Source organism: Camelus bactrianus, chromosome 1 (genome assembly GCF_048773025.1).
Source record: "Camelus bactrianus isolate YW-2024 breed Bactrian camel chromosome 1, ASM4877302v1, whole genome shotgun sequence".
NCBI lineage: Eukaryota > Metazoa > Chordata > Mammalia > Artiodactyla > Camelidae > Camelus > Camelus bactrianus.
In genome coordinates, this window is record NC_133539.1 from 2,690,404 (window position 1) to 2,705,690 (window position 15,287).

The window sequence follows — 15,287 nt, forward strand, 5'->3', positions numbered from 1 at the left end:
AAACCCATCGGGCAGACATGCCAAGTGTTAATAATGCTTGGGTTAACGTTGTGGATTTTAGGCAGTCTTACTATTTTCCATTTTCTTTCTTTTGGTAATGTGGCTTTAGTACTATTACAATAAAAAATGTGATTAGAAGAACCTTGCTGAGTTGCTAAGCCTCTTGGGTGGTGACAAAATCGGAGGCAGATCACAATACTGGTTTTCAACACTATGTTTTAATCTTGGTCTTGGATTCGTTTTAAGAACTGTAGGATTATAGAAATGTGAGTTGTAAGTCACCACACACTGTTCTGTCTGCTGTAAACTGACTAGAGGCCAAGAACCAGAACCGAAATGAAATAAAGCCCACGAGTTTGGGCACAGAGCCAAGCAGGGAGGTGTGAAAACAGGCAAACGGTGACACGCCCCTCCCCGGGCGCAGACAGTCTCCTTCAGGGGCACCTGCGTCCCGCCAGATGGACGCTGTCCCTCACCTTGGGAATGGTCTCATCTGGATGTGTGACTTTCCCAGAGCTGTTTATTTTGTCCCCATGAGGTGTGTGGTGCAGATGGCAAGTGACACACTGGGGCCTGCTCAAACCATGGTCACCTCCAGGTGAGTCCTGTTTCCACGAGTGCTGGGAAGTCCCTCGGCCATCCCAGAGACCCTCCGTGGCCGAATGAATGCAGCCCGTGGGGCCACGGGGCAGGCGCTGCCGCTGGGTCCTACACGACCCCCACCCCTCACCCCACCTCTCAGAGCTGCCTGAGCTCACGGCGCGTGCCTGATTCGAGGGAACAAAGTTCTGATAACAAAATGCTGTACTTTAACACTATAGTATCTTTGCAAAGTAGTAGTTGAAGTGGATAAAAATCCCATTTCCAATTTATCGAGAACTAGACCTACCAAATTAGAAGTCACCATTGCGTTTAACAAAACCTTGCTGGTAAACGAGATCAATGCAAAACCGACCAGGGGCTCAACATAGCGGCATCACCCTGAGGGAAGCACCTAGTTCTCTAGTTTTGTGGATTTACTCAGTGAGACCTACTATGTAGTGAGAGAAAAATTCCCTGCACACAGATGTTTCTAAACACACAGTGAGCAAACCAGCAGCGGGAGTGAGGCTGACTCACCTCTCCCTACGAAAGGTGCGGAAAGGGAACCAGTCACGCACGCCAGGCCTCAGGACTGCCGAGCAGATTTTATTTCTGCACGCAAGATTGCGGGACAACAGAAGGTTTATATTTAAACGGAGCTCTCAGTGGCGCGGTGACTCCCGTCCTGAAGAGGGCTGAGGCATCCTGAATTTCAAGAGGTCCAGGTTGAGGTCTAGGAAGGTGTACGTGCTGTAGTCATGATGCTGGAGGTTCTTGTAGGTGGAGTTGTCGAACGGCTCAGCGGAGGCGGCGGCCTGTGCGGGCCCTGCGGGGGACACACGGCCGTGAGGACAACCAACAAGCAGGGGCTCCCCAGTCAGCTCACACTCACACACCAAGCATGCGTCACGAAGCCCGCCGGCAACGAATACCCTGTCTACTCAGAAAAGCCCGGAAAGCAACAGTATCTTCAAAAGCAAAGTAAAGAAGTCAGCTGAAAATTTACACTAAAACACACAGCCTTAACAGTGTAAGGAATGGAAAAGTTTTTACAATGTGTCTTCACATCTTACTTTGTATACGTCTAGACCCTGGGCTTCTCAGAGTCTTGACAATGCCAAGAACAACTCTGGAGGGTCGCTTAAAGATGCAGAAAGGGGAAGGGTACAGCTCAAGAGGCAGAACACGTGCTTAGCATGCACAAGGTCCTGGGTTCAATCCCCAGTACCTCCTCTAAAATAAATAAACCTACTTACTATCTACCTGCCCTCTATCCCCCCAAAAATAATGCAGAAAAAAAAGTAGATCTATTAAAAATCTGTCTATAATAGAAATAAACCGTTTTACAGAAGAAAAGTTTCAAAAGCAGAAACTTAAGTGAGCCTTCTTAGTCTCTAAATACAAGAAAATTAAACTCCAACAGGTTCAATAATAATCACACAGGTAAGGGGAACGAGACATGGGACGTGCAGGTTTTAACTTTTCTGAAGAAGCCGTTGCCATACTCTAGAGTCACAGACTAAAAAATCCTCATGCAGCTTTATTTAAGTGGAAAAAAGAACTCAAATCCATACACCTGCACATCTGGTAATCTTTAAATTAAGTGTGTGGATGAAGCAGAAAGCACACTGCTCTCCTGCAATGGGACAAGCGACACGAGGTGACTGAACTGAAGCCGGCGGGGGCGACCTAGGCCTGGGGAGGTTCTCACTGCCCTGCGCCGCTGCCACCCAGACTCTCTGCTTCCCTTCACGCTGCATAAAAAATAACTACAGTTTCCCATTATTCGAATTCATACCAAACGCTTTGTTTTTCTTTTTTTTAAGCTGCGTTAAAACAAAAACGATGTCTTATTTAAAGACCTGACACCTTTCCAACCTCAACAGGCAGAGTATCTCGATGTGGTGCAGGGACATCTCAAAGCAGGTGCGTTCTTAGAGTCCACATGGGAACGCGGGCTTAGAAAACTCTCATCAAAAACCAGCCCCCCCGAAGGCGAAGTGCCGGGCAGCCAGGCCAGGAGGGCTGCGCGGTGGAGGCAGCGGGCCCCGCGGACGCTGCCCCTGCAGCTGAGCTGGGCTCCCGGGCAGCGTCTTTAGCCTCCAGAGGGCAAAGAGAGTACCAGGAAAACAGCACAACCATGAAAAACAAAGTCCAACTGTTTCCAAAAAGATCTGCCATCTGAAAACCCCCAGTTCTGCATTATCACCCTGAAGGTTTTGGCTTCCTCTCAGATTTACAGCGGAATGACTGAAACAGCAGCTCAGGAAAGCAGTTCTCACCGCCTCGAGAAGCCTGGCGGGCGCCGGCACTCTGCGTGTTTATGAAAGAGGGAGAGAACGAGGGGGAAGAACACACACAAGTCCTGCTGACGTAAAGCAACCAGGCGCAGTGACACGGGCGATGAAGCGCAGCCCGGGGAGGCTTCCGCGCGGGGCGCACGGGGAGCAGCTGGGGCGGCCGGAGACGCACCTCCGAGGGGCACTGGAGCGCGCAGCCCGGGGGCCGCCCAGGGCCAGTCATGTGCTACGTAACGTGAATAAGCATGCTCCCTTCGGAAATTCACGGCAGCAAAAAAGCCCTTCATAAAAATTCAATATAGAAAAAAAGCAGCCTGTCGTTACTCAGGTAAATCGGAGAAGGAAACGTGCAGTGTCAATTAGATGAAGGCAGTTCAGGGCTGCCTTTGGGTCCCTGCTTTAACTCCTGAAATGGGATTTTCCGGTTGGCACACAGATGCTAAAAAAGCAACCACCTGTCTAGCTCTCCTGAAGACCATCACACCGAGTGTGCCTGTCACTCATCATCTGTGGGAGTTGCACAGGACCCCTTCACTTAGTGGGTGCTCTGCAGCTTCATGAAACAAGCATTTAGACACCCTCAAAAGCTAAAGGTGATGATGTGAAACTGCCAATTTTCAAAAATTATACTGGTTAAGGGACAGTCAAGAGTGCCAAGGGCAAACTCTTTCATTGTGAAATAAATTTTAAAGGTTTTAGGGATTTTGTACTCAAGGTGAGCACGACCTGTGATTAGGACCTGCCCCCCGCTTCTCTGGGACGGCGTTACAGGCCACGCCGCTAGCACCAAATCTGACAGGTGCAATGCTTCCTCTCATCACTCAGCTCTTCAGAGTCTAACCACCCCCAAGGACAGAGGCGTCCTTGACCACAAGCCACGGTATACCCTGTGCGTGGTCCCGGCCTTCCACCGGGGTGGCTGAGTCCTCCATGACTTCGTCCTTTTCCTCAAGCTGCAGTCCTGTTGTCTTTTCATCCAACGCGTCCTTGTGATGAACAGGAGCTGGCTTCAAATGTTTTACTGGTAACTGATCTTCCAAATCCCCCTCAGCCTTCAAGAGTCCGTCTGCTACTGGCTTTCCCACGTTTTCATTTCTGAGCGGGGCAGAAGCCACCTCCCCGTCAGGTGATGGTACTTGACTTTCCCCGCGTCGCCCTCCGGCCCCAGGAGGAGTCGCCTGCAGCTGTGTTCCTGCTCTGGTTTCTGTCGATGGGGTGGGCGCTGGGTCGCCATCCGGTCGTGTGGAAAATCCTGATTTTGTATGGTCAGATGAGACTTTTTTAACTTCAGCTGCCTTCTGGCTTCCTTTATCGATGTCATTCGCTCTAGCTGCTCTGTGCAATTGTTTTTCTTTTCCACTTTGCTTTGTAAACTCTTCACCCTCTTGTGACGTGGGTGCCGTGGTTTTTGGTTTGGTGTCTTTTCTGTCCTCTACAGGCTTCCTGGAGGCCCCTTTCTTCTTTGCCTGGCGGGGCCTCTCTGGAGAGCTGAGGTCTGCATGTGGCTGCTGTGACACCCCAATTTGGGGGGCTCCATTTACAATGGAACGGGGGGCCTCTGCTTTGGGGAACCCTCCTCTGCCTTTGCTCTTCACTGGACGGTCAGCTCCTGGGCTGTCACCCTCCTCGTCGGACTCCGAGTCAGAGGAGCTGGACGAGGACGAGGACGAGCCACCTGTCGCTCTCCTGCTCCCCAGGACTGCGTCTGAACCAGAACCCTGCTTTCTGGATGGCGGCAGAGCTTTCTGAGGAAACTCTACCAAAGTCTTTCTTGACAAACACTTCGGAAGCCCTTCCTCTGTGACCAGCAGGCTGTCACCGGGGTTGGGGTTAGCTACCGTCCTGCCTCCGTTCACAACTGACCAGGAGGAACTGGGCGGAGGTAAGTTTTTAGACAGTTCAGCTGCTGGTGGGGTGGCTAGTGGCTTCCCCCTCTCCTTTGGTTCCACTACATCTAGGAAATGGCATAAAGAGGAATATTATTTTTAATATTTAGTAAAACCATATAAATTCACCAAGGTCAGACATTTCATGACACATCACCTTGTTATGATAATATCTTCAACAAAATCATCTTGGGAACTGTTTCATGGAAACCCACTCCTACCGTGCAAGCCAAGCCACACGAGAGACAGAGCCATAAGAAATGTAGATTTTTTTTTGGTAGCTGAAAAGTTTTTAAATGGGGCTTTTTACCAACAGAAGTAACAAACTTGTCTCCATGTTTCACAATGAGTTTCTTGATAATTATTTTTTAAACTACTATTTCATCTAAATTTAAGGGAGTTAAACTATAAAGATACCTGCAGATGAAGGTTTAAAAATGTAAAAAATTTTAAATCTCTAAAAAATTTGGTGCATCTCAAATATTTTAAAAGTTACCCATATTGTATGAACTTGAACTTTCTGAACAAAACAGCAAAGCAGAAGTAGAGACAAGAGCCTGGTTTGGGTCTGGGGTGTGTGTGCGCACAAGTTTAAGAGTGGGGAGTCGGCTGGGGGGATCGCGTGGTTCAAATGAAGCTGCCCTGGGAGTGGAAAAGTCCTTCAAAATCACGTCATTTCAGGATTTCTTCTGCCCAAGAAAAGTATTACAAGATCAAAAAAGTCTAAAATACTTAAGTATCATATATATCACTGGAAACAAGTTTTAAACTGTTAAATAAAGTGCTTGGTAGCTCACAGCGAAAAAAATGTGACAATGAATATATGTTCATGTACAAGTGAAAAACTGTGCTCCGCACTGGAATTTTACACAACATTGTAAATGACAGTAACTCAATAAAAAATGTTTAAAAAAATACTTTGGGGATAAAATAACATAAAAAGAGTAAGTTGGAGTTTCCCTTGCCCTTTATGGATTCAAAATGGCTGGCCAGTGTAAGTAAATGTAATATATAAAAAGTAAGGAAAAAAAAAAAGGAAAAAAGTGCTAATAGAGAATTCTTATTTTGCAGTCAATTATGAAAAAAAATGAAATCCCACAGTATATTCAATAGAGTGAATGTCATTCAATTTTCTCAATTTTTAACCATACAGATTAGAAGAAAAATATAGGACAAGGTTTTATAAATTAAAATGACTTCTCAAATCTAAAGCAAAATCTAAAAAAAAAATATTACAGATGAGCAAATTCTAAATCCAGTGTTTATTTTCAAATCTAGGAGTTTATTTTACACTAAAAGGATCTCAACCCTACTTCTTTAAAGTGAAAAAATGTATTCCTAACTTTGCCATCTTACCAGTGTTCAAAAGTTTCTAATTGTTTTCTGAGCTCAAGGACTTTATATCTTTGTATGTCTGTCTGTCTGCCTACCTATCTATCTGGATATGGAGATACATATATATATCTATATATATCACAGGATGATGGAAAATGATAAAAGAAAACTAAGGAACAACCAAAAGTCAGAAATGAGCCAGAGAAAAGGATATGACTGAACAGCCAGAGCAGTGGGTAGGACTATTTACACCGCCCCCTCCACCTCCCCCCACCATCGCCACCCCCTCCATGCCATGTCGGACTCCGTGGCCATGTGTCACCCCAGAATCTGCCTTCTGACTGCAGGAGCAGAGCTCAGACAGAGCTCCAGGATCATGTTAAACATTAAAACAAGGCACCACTTGACCTCTCCCTTTCCTGTGTCTTTCGAAACCACACCTGATACAGCTCAGAAATTCCTACAGGCAGCGTAGAAGATAAGCTGGCCTCCAAACCCTGCTCACCTGTCTCATTAATCCACTTTTATGTTGGGCATGAATTTTCCAAGTGTGAAAAACTAACTTAAAATAAGACTTACTTTACAGAGGCTGTGTTGAATAGGAAAAACTGTAATGCCTCAATCTTTCAAAATTTATTGTGGAGACTTTTTAAACTGTAAATATGTTATCAAAACAACATTACAGGTGGATTTATCACCTACCGAAAATGGAGAGAAAACTTCAAATGGTATAATTTAGAAATTTCGTCTGAAAAGGAAACTTCTGTTGACCATATGAAGTAAGAATGCTTTGAAGTATCTTTTATTCAGGTGAAGTTTTTGGGAGAAGTCCACAGAAAGGCTAACAAACTCGAGTCACGCATTTTGCTTTTGGGAGCCAACTTCAGACCTGCCGCAGCACAGACCTAGAGTCCTCTCTGGGACTCAGAGGAAGCTTGCCATGATAATCTGTGGCTGCTACCCCTGTACCCAAGTGCCGGGTGGACACCACGCATGCATCAACAGGTCGGATGGTGTCACCTGGAGGACAGACTACCATGCAGAGAACACGGCCCTTACTGTGAGTGTCAGTATGACTGAACCCGCTTGTTGTCATGAAATCTCTGACATCTGTCTAGAGGCAGGATGCCTTCTACTCTGACAGTGTTTTAGTTTGAGTGTGACTTTCCTTGAAGATCGAGATAAACAAATTTAAAATGACCCTAAAGACAGCAGAGATAATTCAATAAAAACAAAAACAAAAAACTGGGGAAAAAAAAAGGACAAATACATGGAAACATAAAGCTACCTAAATAACACTAGCAAAGGAGACCCACCTCCCAGCACCAGGTGGGGACTTCCAGGGACTATTTCTAGCCCTCAGAGCCCGTAACAGCCCATGTAAATAAAGGTCTATGAACACCAGTGACGCGCAGAGAGGAGTTCTCCTGTCACTTCTCTACCTGCTCTCAAAACAGAAATTAAATTCCCTGAATTTCTTTTCTGCTTGTTGAAAAGCAAGGGACGGCATGACCTTCAACTCCTTTGCTGTCTCCTCCCAAAACAAAAACGACTGGTGTTTGAAATAGATCAGCAACCGCAAAATACTTCCACGTCGCCAATGAGTCACAGAATTAATTTCAAAAACAAAGCACATTCAGGTCAGAATCAAAGGTACATTTCAACAAGCTGTGAAAGAATAGTTATCCAAATTTTATACAGTAATTAAAACTTTTTTTTACATGTGTTTGACTATAAAAAGTTGTGTTTTGTTTTTGCTTTTGTTTAATGAACACATGAGGATTGAGATTTTTTTCAGAGGGAAGACAGCACACTGATTATAAACTGCACTTGTGGGGCCTTCCTGCCTGGGCCCGAATCCAGGCTCCACTACTGACATCTGTGTGACCTTGGGCAGTGCAGGAGTGTCCTGCCCCTGACTGTCTCCTCTGTGACACGGGGATACTGAGAGCGCCTGCTCACAGGGCTGTGGAGACCAGATGGGGTCATCAGCATGGAGAGCTTAAACAGTGCCCAGCACTGCTGGTTACAAATAAATACATCAAACTCCTATTTCCAAGGAGTCCTCACTTTCCAGACTGAAATAAGGACGTGAAATAGATAATTAACTTCGGCTTCTTGGCAGATTCTTTAAAAAGCGACACAGGAGTTACTCAGTCAATGACTTATTACTGACTGCCACAAAAGTCAGCCTAGTGACTGAATCCACCTGAACACCGAAGCTGGCTAGCCAGGCAGTTCTATGGGAAGGGGCGCCCACAAGGGGCCCCCAGGTTCTGATGGCTGTGCCCACAGTGCTGGCTGCTCTCCTCAGGAAGGAAGGCGGAGCCCTGGATGGAACGAGGGGGAATGTGCTCCGTAAGCCCAGGTGCAGGCCCTCTGGCCACATGTGACTCCAAGAGTGTGTGCTTAGGGCCCTGTCTGCAGGCAGGAATCTTCCCTAGAGCCTCCAAGGCCACCTGCAGCTGATGGGGTTCATCTGGCCATGTGCCACTGGTGGGTGAAAAGCATGTCTGTACCCTACACTCACAAATCTCTGACACTTCTGGGGAAACACTGAGGCCACGTGTGTACCTTACACTCACAAATCTCTGACACTTCTGGGGAACACCGAGGCCAAGCTTGTCCCTTACACTCACGGGGAAACACCGAGGTCGCCCATGCTGACTTAGATGCATTCTTTCTTCTTCTTCACGCAGGGATTATAATTACTTTTTAAATTATAAGATACAAATGTAATGTGCATTAAAGACAGTGTAGCTCTGAAAACCGTCTTCCCACCTGACAGCACCCTGATTTACACGGCAGACACACACGGCACACGGCAACATCATTAAGACCGGCACGCTGCTCCCACCAGGCCCGAACAAACTCGGAGGCCTGCAAGGCCTGCCACATCCAGAGGCAAAAGCCACAGGAGCCCAAGGCCAACTCCTAGCTCAGCGTCCTCTTCTCATACCCACGCCCCAAATCCTCACGGGGTGAAGTCCTCCATTTCTACTACACACAGAAGCACATTTCTAAAAAGGGGGATCTTTCGAGAAAAGAAGAGTCTTTAAGCCTAAGATACCTATTTGAAAACATACAGGTTAAGATGAAAGAAGAACAGCAAGTTTACAACGAGGCAGGTACCGGACAGAACACAACAACGTTCCTGCTGGATTTGGGCTGCTGGGGCTCGGGCAGCAGACATTGCGGCGGGGGTCGGGGGGATCCTCAGCCCAGATCGATGGCATGTGAAAGGCAGCTGGGGGCCGGTATTTTATAACCTAACCAAGTTTGTGTGTGCAGACAAAGGAGGGACAAAAGTATCTACACACTCTCAAACATTCAAACTAAGGAAATTATATTTTGATGAAAATAAGACAAACTCAAATTATCATTCTAAGCCCCAAAGGGTCAGCAAGGGGAAGTTACCTACCACGTATGTACTTTAAGAGTTAACGAAGGTTTCACCAATTAAGACTAAATGCAATAGACCTGGATTATAATCAATTGTTAATAATGAGCAGAGAGTAGAAAATATTATCCCAGAAGTATCTAAAATACACACTGCATTTCCTATTTTCCTTCCAAGAGGGTATGCTACCTGGATTCAGGGCAGGGAGCGGGGGGATTAAGTCTAAATTTTTGATAAAAAAAAGTCAAAACGACTGTAGAAAGAGCTGGAAACAGACTGGGCATCATGTTTCATCCAAGTGATTCACAAGGGAAAATGGTGCCTACCCGTAACTCCCTCTCCACGGCCTTAAAGGGCCACCTGCAATCCTGCACTGCGGCTGAGCAAAGCCTGCGAAGCCACAGATGTGCCTCAGAGACACTGAAGAAAGTCACCATCAGGCAAGACAAGCAAGGTGGGTTCACAGCTGCCCCCAGGAGCATGGGACCCGTATCACAGCCATCAAGCCCCACTGAGCCTGTGGACTCTGTCTCCCGCCGCTGCAGGTTTAGAAAATTCAGACAGAAATAGTTCAGGGCTAAATGATGAGCCAAAGACTGTTATGTTGCTGCTCTGTTAGGTCTAAAACTGGTTACAGATCTTCAGTCTGATTATAACCTGGAAACCGCAGGGAATGAAGAGTCCAATTATGCAGTCAGTAAAACCCTTTTCACACTTGGGAAGCTGATTTATTTCCTCTGCACTCTCTCTCATTTATGACTACAATTCAAACCTTACTTTTTGGTGGACTTTGCTTCTTGGGATTTGGTGGCAGTCCCTTTTCATTCTTTCCTGATTCTGCAGAGAGAGAAACTGTAGCAGCAAGTCCTCGAAACACTCGGGCTTCTAGCACGGTCTGACAAAAGATGGAACAGGTACGGATGTTTAAGAGTCACATGCTTTGTAGCAGCCATTACAACGTGAATACCAAGTGTTATCGCAACATATCTTTTGCAAATGCTTTGCATTCGTATGACAAATTTCTGATGGTTATTACAAGTTACATACTATACATGTACTATGGAAAATTTTTGAAAATACAAAAAAAGCTGCAAGAAAAAAACACCTGACTTCAAGGACAGTCACTACGAACATTTAGGCATTGCCCCAATCAGACTTTCTTCTGAGGACCCTTTTTGTAGTCTCCAGTTACCTACCGACCTACAAAATACTGATTCCTTTTGTAAAATGTTTTCCTGTACTTTGGATATAAAGTGGAAGACGCATTACCTAGCCATTAAAAATGATGTAGACGAACAGTTGCTTCAAAACTGTCTACAATATACCGGACGGGTAAAACACTGTATAAAGCGCTAATTCACTCAGGATGTATTTACTAAGGCCTACTACGTGCCCCACACTGTTCCAGATGCTGGACTGCGAACAAAAGTGCCCACAGCACTCATATGAAGGTGAAACATTTGTTTTTTTTATAGCTATAACGTAAGCATGTGTGTACACGTACATAGGAAAGCTAAAGAAATTCATTCGGGACTAGATATGAAGCAGTTAATAGTGGACTCTGACAATAAATCCCCCACCATCTGTACTTCATTTTGCAACGAATAGAGTAGTTGCTGCTCTTGTAATAAAGGCCACTTTTAATTTTAAATATAGTAAAGAGAACTTAGATTTTTCTATATGGAGAAAGAAAGCCCTTCTGGCTTCTTGGCTGCTGCCAGGTGAGTTACTGGGTCACCAGGGACCCGAGAATTCCCTCATTTCCTCTTGGGTTAAATAAGAAGTAAAAAAAAACTCTGTTCTTTCGGTTCTAACAGGGCTTGGCAAGGGACAGCTGCGGCCCCCGCACCTGTCCGCGGCCTGGACCGCACAGCGGAGGCTCCCTGGTGATGCGGGCCCAGCGGGGCCAGGGGGCGCCGAGGTCGGGGTCGCTGTCGCCGGGACCCTCGCCACCCCCGGCCCCGGCCCGGCCCCGCGCCCTCCCCTCGGGCCGGAAGCGGGGTCAGCGGCGCCCCGGACGGCCGGAGGGGACAGTCAGGGCCGCGGCCCTCGCCCCGGCACTCCGCAGACTCCCGGCCCCCGGCCCGGCCCCCGTTACCTTCAGCGCCCCCGCTCGTCCTTGCCGCAGCAGAAGGGAGGCCGCCATGGCCGCAACTCAGCGCTGGCCGGGAGGGCGGAGGTCGCACCGCACAGACGCGGCCGCGGCGCGCGCACTACCTCCGGAAGGCCCGCCCCCTGGGGCGGGGGCACCAATCACAGGCAGAGACGGGCGAGGGGCGGGGTAGCGGCCGCTGCGCACGCACCACTGCGGAGTTCCTGCGCACGCACCACTGCGGAGTTCCTGCGCGCGCACACCGGCGGCCTCGCGTTTCCCGGCGCTGCGCCTCGAGGCCACGCCCCCGGGCGGAGCGACCAATCACAGGTTCCCGCGGAGCCGGGCGCCTCAGCGGCCTGGGCGCCGGGATGCTCAGGTGGTTATTGCGGGTGTCTTGTCTGTCCTCCGGCCGAGTGGTCACCTGTGGTCATCCTGCAGGGCCACCTCTGGTGGGACCGTGGACGCGCTCTTGGCCTGTGAGTGCACTAGTCCCCGTGCTGGGCAGATCAGAAATGCGAGCTTCTTATTCTACCTGCATGTTTATAGGTTGCAGTGCACAGATGCGCCGCAAGTTAGGCGTAGTCAGGGAGTGGGGGTAGTCAGTCACTGGCCTCCTCCTCCCCGTACCACGCATGTCTTCACGCCCACTCCCGCCATACCGGTGCTGGGAGGGAGTCCATACAAGAGGAGCGCGCCCACATCTCACCTCCGCCGGGGAGGGGCCCTCCACCTGGGCTGAGACGAGATTCATTCAGGTGGCAGGAAAATGGGGCAAAACAGGTGCTGCATGAACCGTGCTCCGTAGGGTTAACAAAAAAGCTTCACCGTGGGATTAACAGAAACTGGTGACTAACAGAAATTCTAGAGCTTGTCTTACAGAACAGCAGCTAAGGGACAGCTTGCTCAAAACTCCTCTACTTTTAACCCGCCTTCACTGAGCAAGCTCACCTTAATTGTTTTTGACTCCTTAACCACCCCTGTAGGTAACACCTCTGAGGTATGGATCACCGTAGGAACAGGGGCTTAATTTGTTTTCCAGGGACTTGGGGTGGGCTTCTGTCCAGTTCAAGCTGGCTAAGACTAGATGGGATCACCAACCCCAAAACTGGGCCTGTGGAAGCCGCAGGTGTGTGATGATTGACCTTTTGAGGTCAAAGGGCAGAAAACTTCACCCGCAGTCATGCTAAGAGCCTCCATTTTTTTTTAACATGCTTCCCATGAAGTAACACGTAACTCAGATATGCCTGTGCCTCACCTTTTCCAGACCTGCAGCCTCCTGTCCCCACACCTGACACCGCCTGCTTCTTCATCTCGTAAATGCCTCAAGCCCCTCGCCTTCCAGAGGTGGATTTGAGATTTGTTCACCCACCTTCTCACTTCACTGCCTTGTGAATAAATTTTTCTCTGCCTGCCGCAAACCTTGGCGTCTCAACATTTGGCTTCTGTGCGTCGGGCAAAAGAAGCTGGTTCAGTAACCCCCAGACTCTTGTCAAAGGGGACTCTGGAGTCAAGTGGCTGCAATGGGACCTGTCACCATCCACCCTGGGAGGCAAAGACAACAGCTCAGCCTTAGGGTAATAATGAGAAAGGAGTCCTTGTCCCTATAGGAGGCAGGAAGAAAACATGCTATGGAAGAATCATGCTTTGCTCAAACCAGATTAACTCTTGTCTCTGGGGAAAAGTGTTCACTTGTCTTTGTGAACTGTGCTGACCTTACAGGTGATGAAGAAAACTGAAGGGGATAAGCCACAGCTGCCACTTGGGGGCCCTGATAGAGAATTGGAACGTCCACATCACTGTCCGTCAAGGAATCCAGAGCCCCCGTTCCCTCCCACCAGCCTCGGGGCACAGTCAACTAACGTAGATGTCCAGCTGGGGTCTTAAGACTCAAGAACCAAGTGAAAACACCTCCCCTAGTCAAGGAGGTGGGGGTACCAGCCAGAGTGGCCTGAGGAGGGGCACCTGCTTGAGGGCAGCCCTGCAGAGGGAGTGACCCGGTTGGGGAGTGGGGTGGGCATCTTAATGGTTTTCAAAGAAGCAAGAGGATTATGGATGTGAAGGTAACTATGGCAACAGTGTGTTAAGACCGGCGCCTACGCCTGGGGGTGGGGGAGCTGGACCTGCTCTGTGGGGAGGTAGATGCCGGCCTACGCTGCATTTGGCCAAAAATGAACAGAAACAATAGGGCCAAGTGCAAGAGGCAAATAGAAAACAGAAAAACCAAGAGAGGCCGGAGGAAGGGCCGGTGGTTTCAAGAATATTTGTGGAGAGGGGATTGTAGTGTCAGCTGGAAAACTGCAGACTAGATTTTGCTGAGAGCAGGGGTTGTTCCTCCAGTTGTCACTTCTTTGCCTGAGTCTTTCTGCTGGCACCTGTCACCTGCCTGGAGCTCTAGCGAGTACTGACCCAACATTTTTAGGCAAAACCTCAAAATCCTATGTTTGTCTATAATCCTCAATTAATTATGTAATATTCTATCTAAACTACTAGAACTCACCCCCGCCCCACTCAAGGGTGAATTAACCTTCTTTTTAAGATAACTAGATAATTGGAGCATCACTTGGACCCAGTGATGGGTCCTGAACTTAAAGGTGTTTGGGCTAAAGAGGAAAATTAAAATACTCAGCGATCGCACCTTCCTCACGCATGAGCGAGGTCTGCGTTCTGATCTAACACATGCATTCTTTGTAAGCCCCAAAGGAGATATATTATGGCATTTTCCTGTGTTAATTAATATAATTTAATTGTGTCTTAAAATTACAGAACTTTTACAAAACTTTCAATAACATTGTAGTTTTAAAACTAGTTTAGGATGACCATATTACTAAGTTACTAAGATAATTTTCTTTTTAATGAAAGAGAGTTAAAAAAAAAAAGATTGCTCAGCAACAGGAAAAGTAAATTTAAAGGCTTTTAGTAAAGAAAAAAATAAGGAAATAAGGAAAGTTATAGTTACTTTGGATGTTCCCAAAACTGTGCTGTAAAACATGCGTAACGCTGTCTGTCTCTGGCAGTAGTCAGTCACTAGATATTACGAAAACCCTCGGGTTACAAAACGTGTAGCGATGCCAGGTACAACGTTACAAGCATAATTTCAAATGGTGGGTTCTGTTCTCATGCCCCTTCTGTTCCCGGTGGTCTCTGCTGGCTCCTGGCTCCTGTATTGGAAGCTCGTGTTTCTGGGCTCTTCTTTGTGGGAGTTCCCAAGTCCTGGGTTAAACATGCATTTCTCCTGAGTGGATTTGGGTTTTCTGTCTGCCAGACTCTTGTGAGTGCTGCTTATCTTGGTCTAGTGTGATCATTTTTTTCATAGTTTGGAATGTCCTGGACCACAGGAAGTGTGTGTCCCCAGAGGCCAAGAAACAGAGAAGCAAGAAACCACAAGAAGCCAGCCCTGCCCTGGGAGCGTTTGCTGATCTCAGTAAGCCAGGGCCTTGGTCTAACTGACGTCAGGAGAGGAGATGAGACTTTGGCCCCGGAGCACTTGGGAGTGGGCTGGACAGCACCAGAGGAAGTCCTTGCAGATCTGCCCGTCAGTGATGGGGAGAACCTGGGCAAAGCCACCTGCTGGCAAAGAAACCTAGCAAAGCAAGGCCACAGGAAATGTGTCTGTGTCGGGTGGGGAAAGCTGTCTCAAGGCCTCTTCTTTCTCAAGTTTGGGGTTAAAACATACGCATATGTCCCAGGGT

The 15,287-nt window shown here is 47.8% G+C and overlaps 1 protein-coding gene across 2 annotated transcripts; it reads right to left on the minus strand.

The window, feature by feature from the left end:
- Positions 1-1,168: 1,168 nt before the first annotated feature.
- On the minus strand, positions 1,169-11,761 carry NDUFV3 (NADH:ubiquinone oxidoreductase subunit V3). Of its 2 annotated transcripts, XM_074347836.1 has the most exons (4): positions 11,602-11,761; positions 10,281-10,398; positions 3,769-4,836; positions 1,169-1,408 (listed from the first exon to the last, which is right to left on the minus strand). In XM_074347836.1, the coding sequence occupies exons 1-4, from the start codon at positions 11,647-11,649 to the stop codon at positions 1,245-1,247; spliced, it is 1,398 nt and encodes a 465-aa protein (XP_074203937.1). In that variant the 5' UTR covers positions 11,650-11,761; the 3' UTR covers positions 1,169-1,244. The 2 variants fall into 2 exon arrangements, with proteins under 2 accessions (XP_074203937.1, XP_074203986.1); XM_074347885.1 differs by lacking the exon at positions 3,769-4,836.
- Between the last annotated feature and the right edge of the window lie 3,526 nt (positions 11,762-15,287).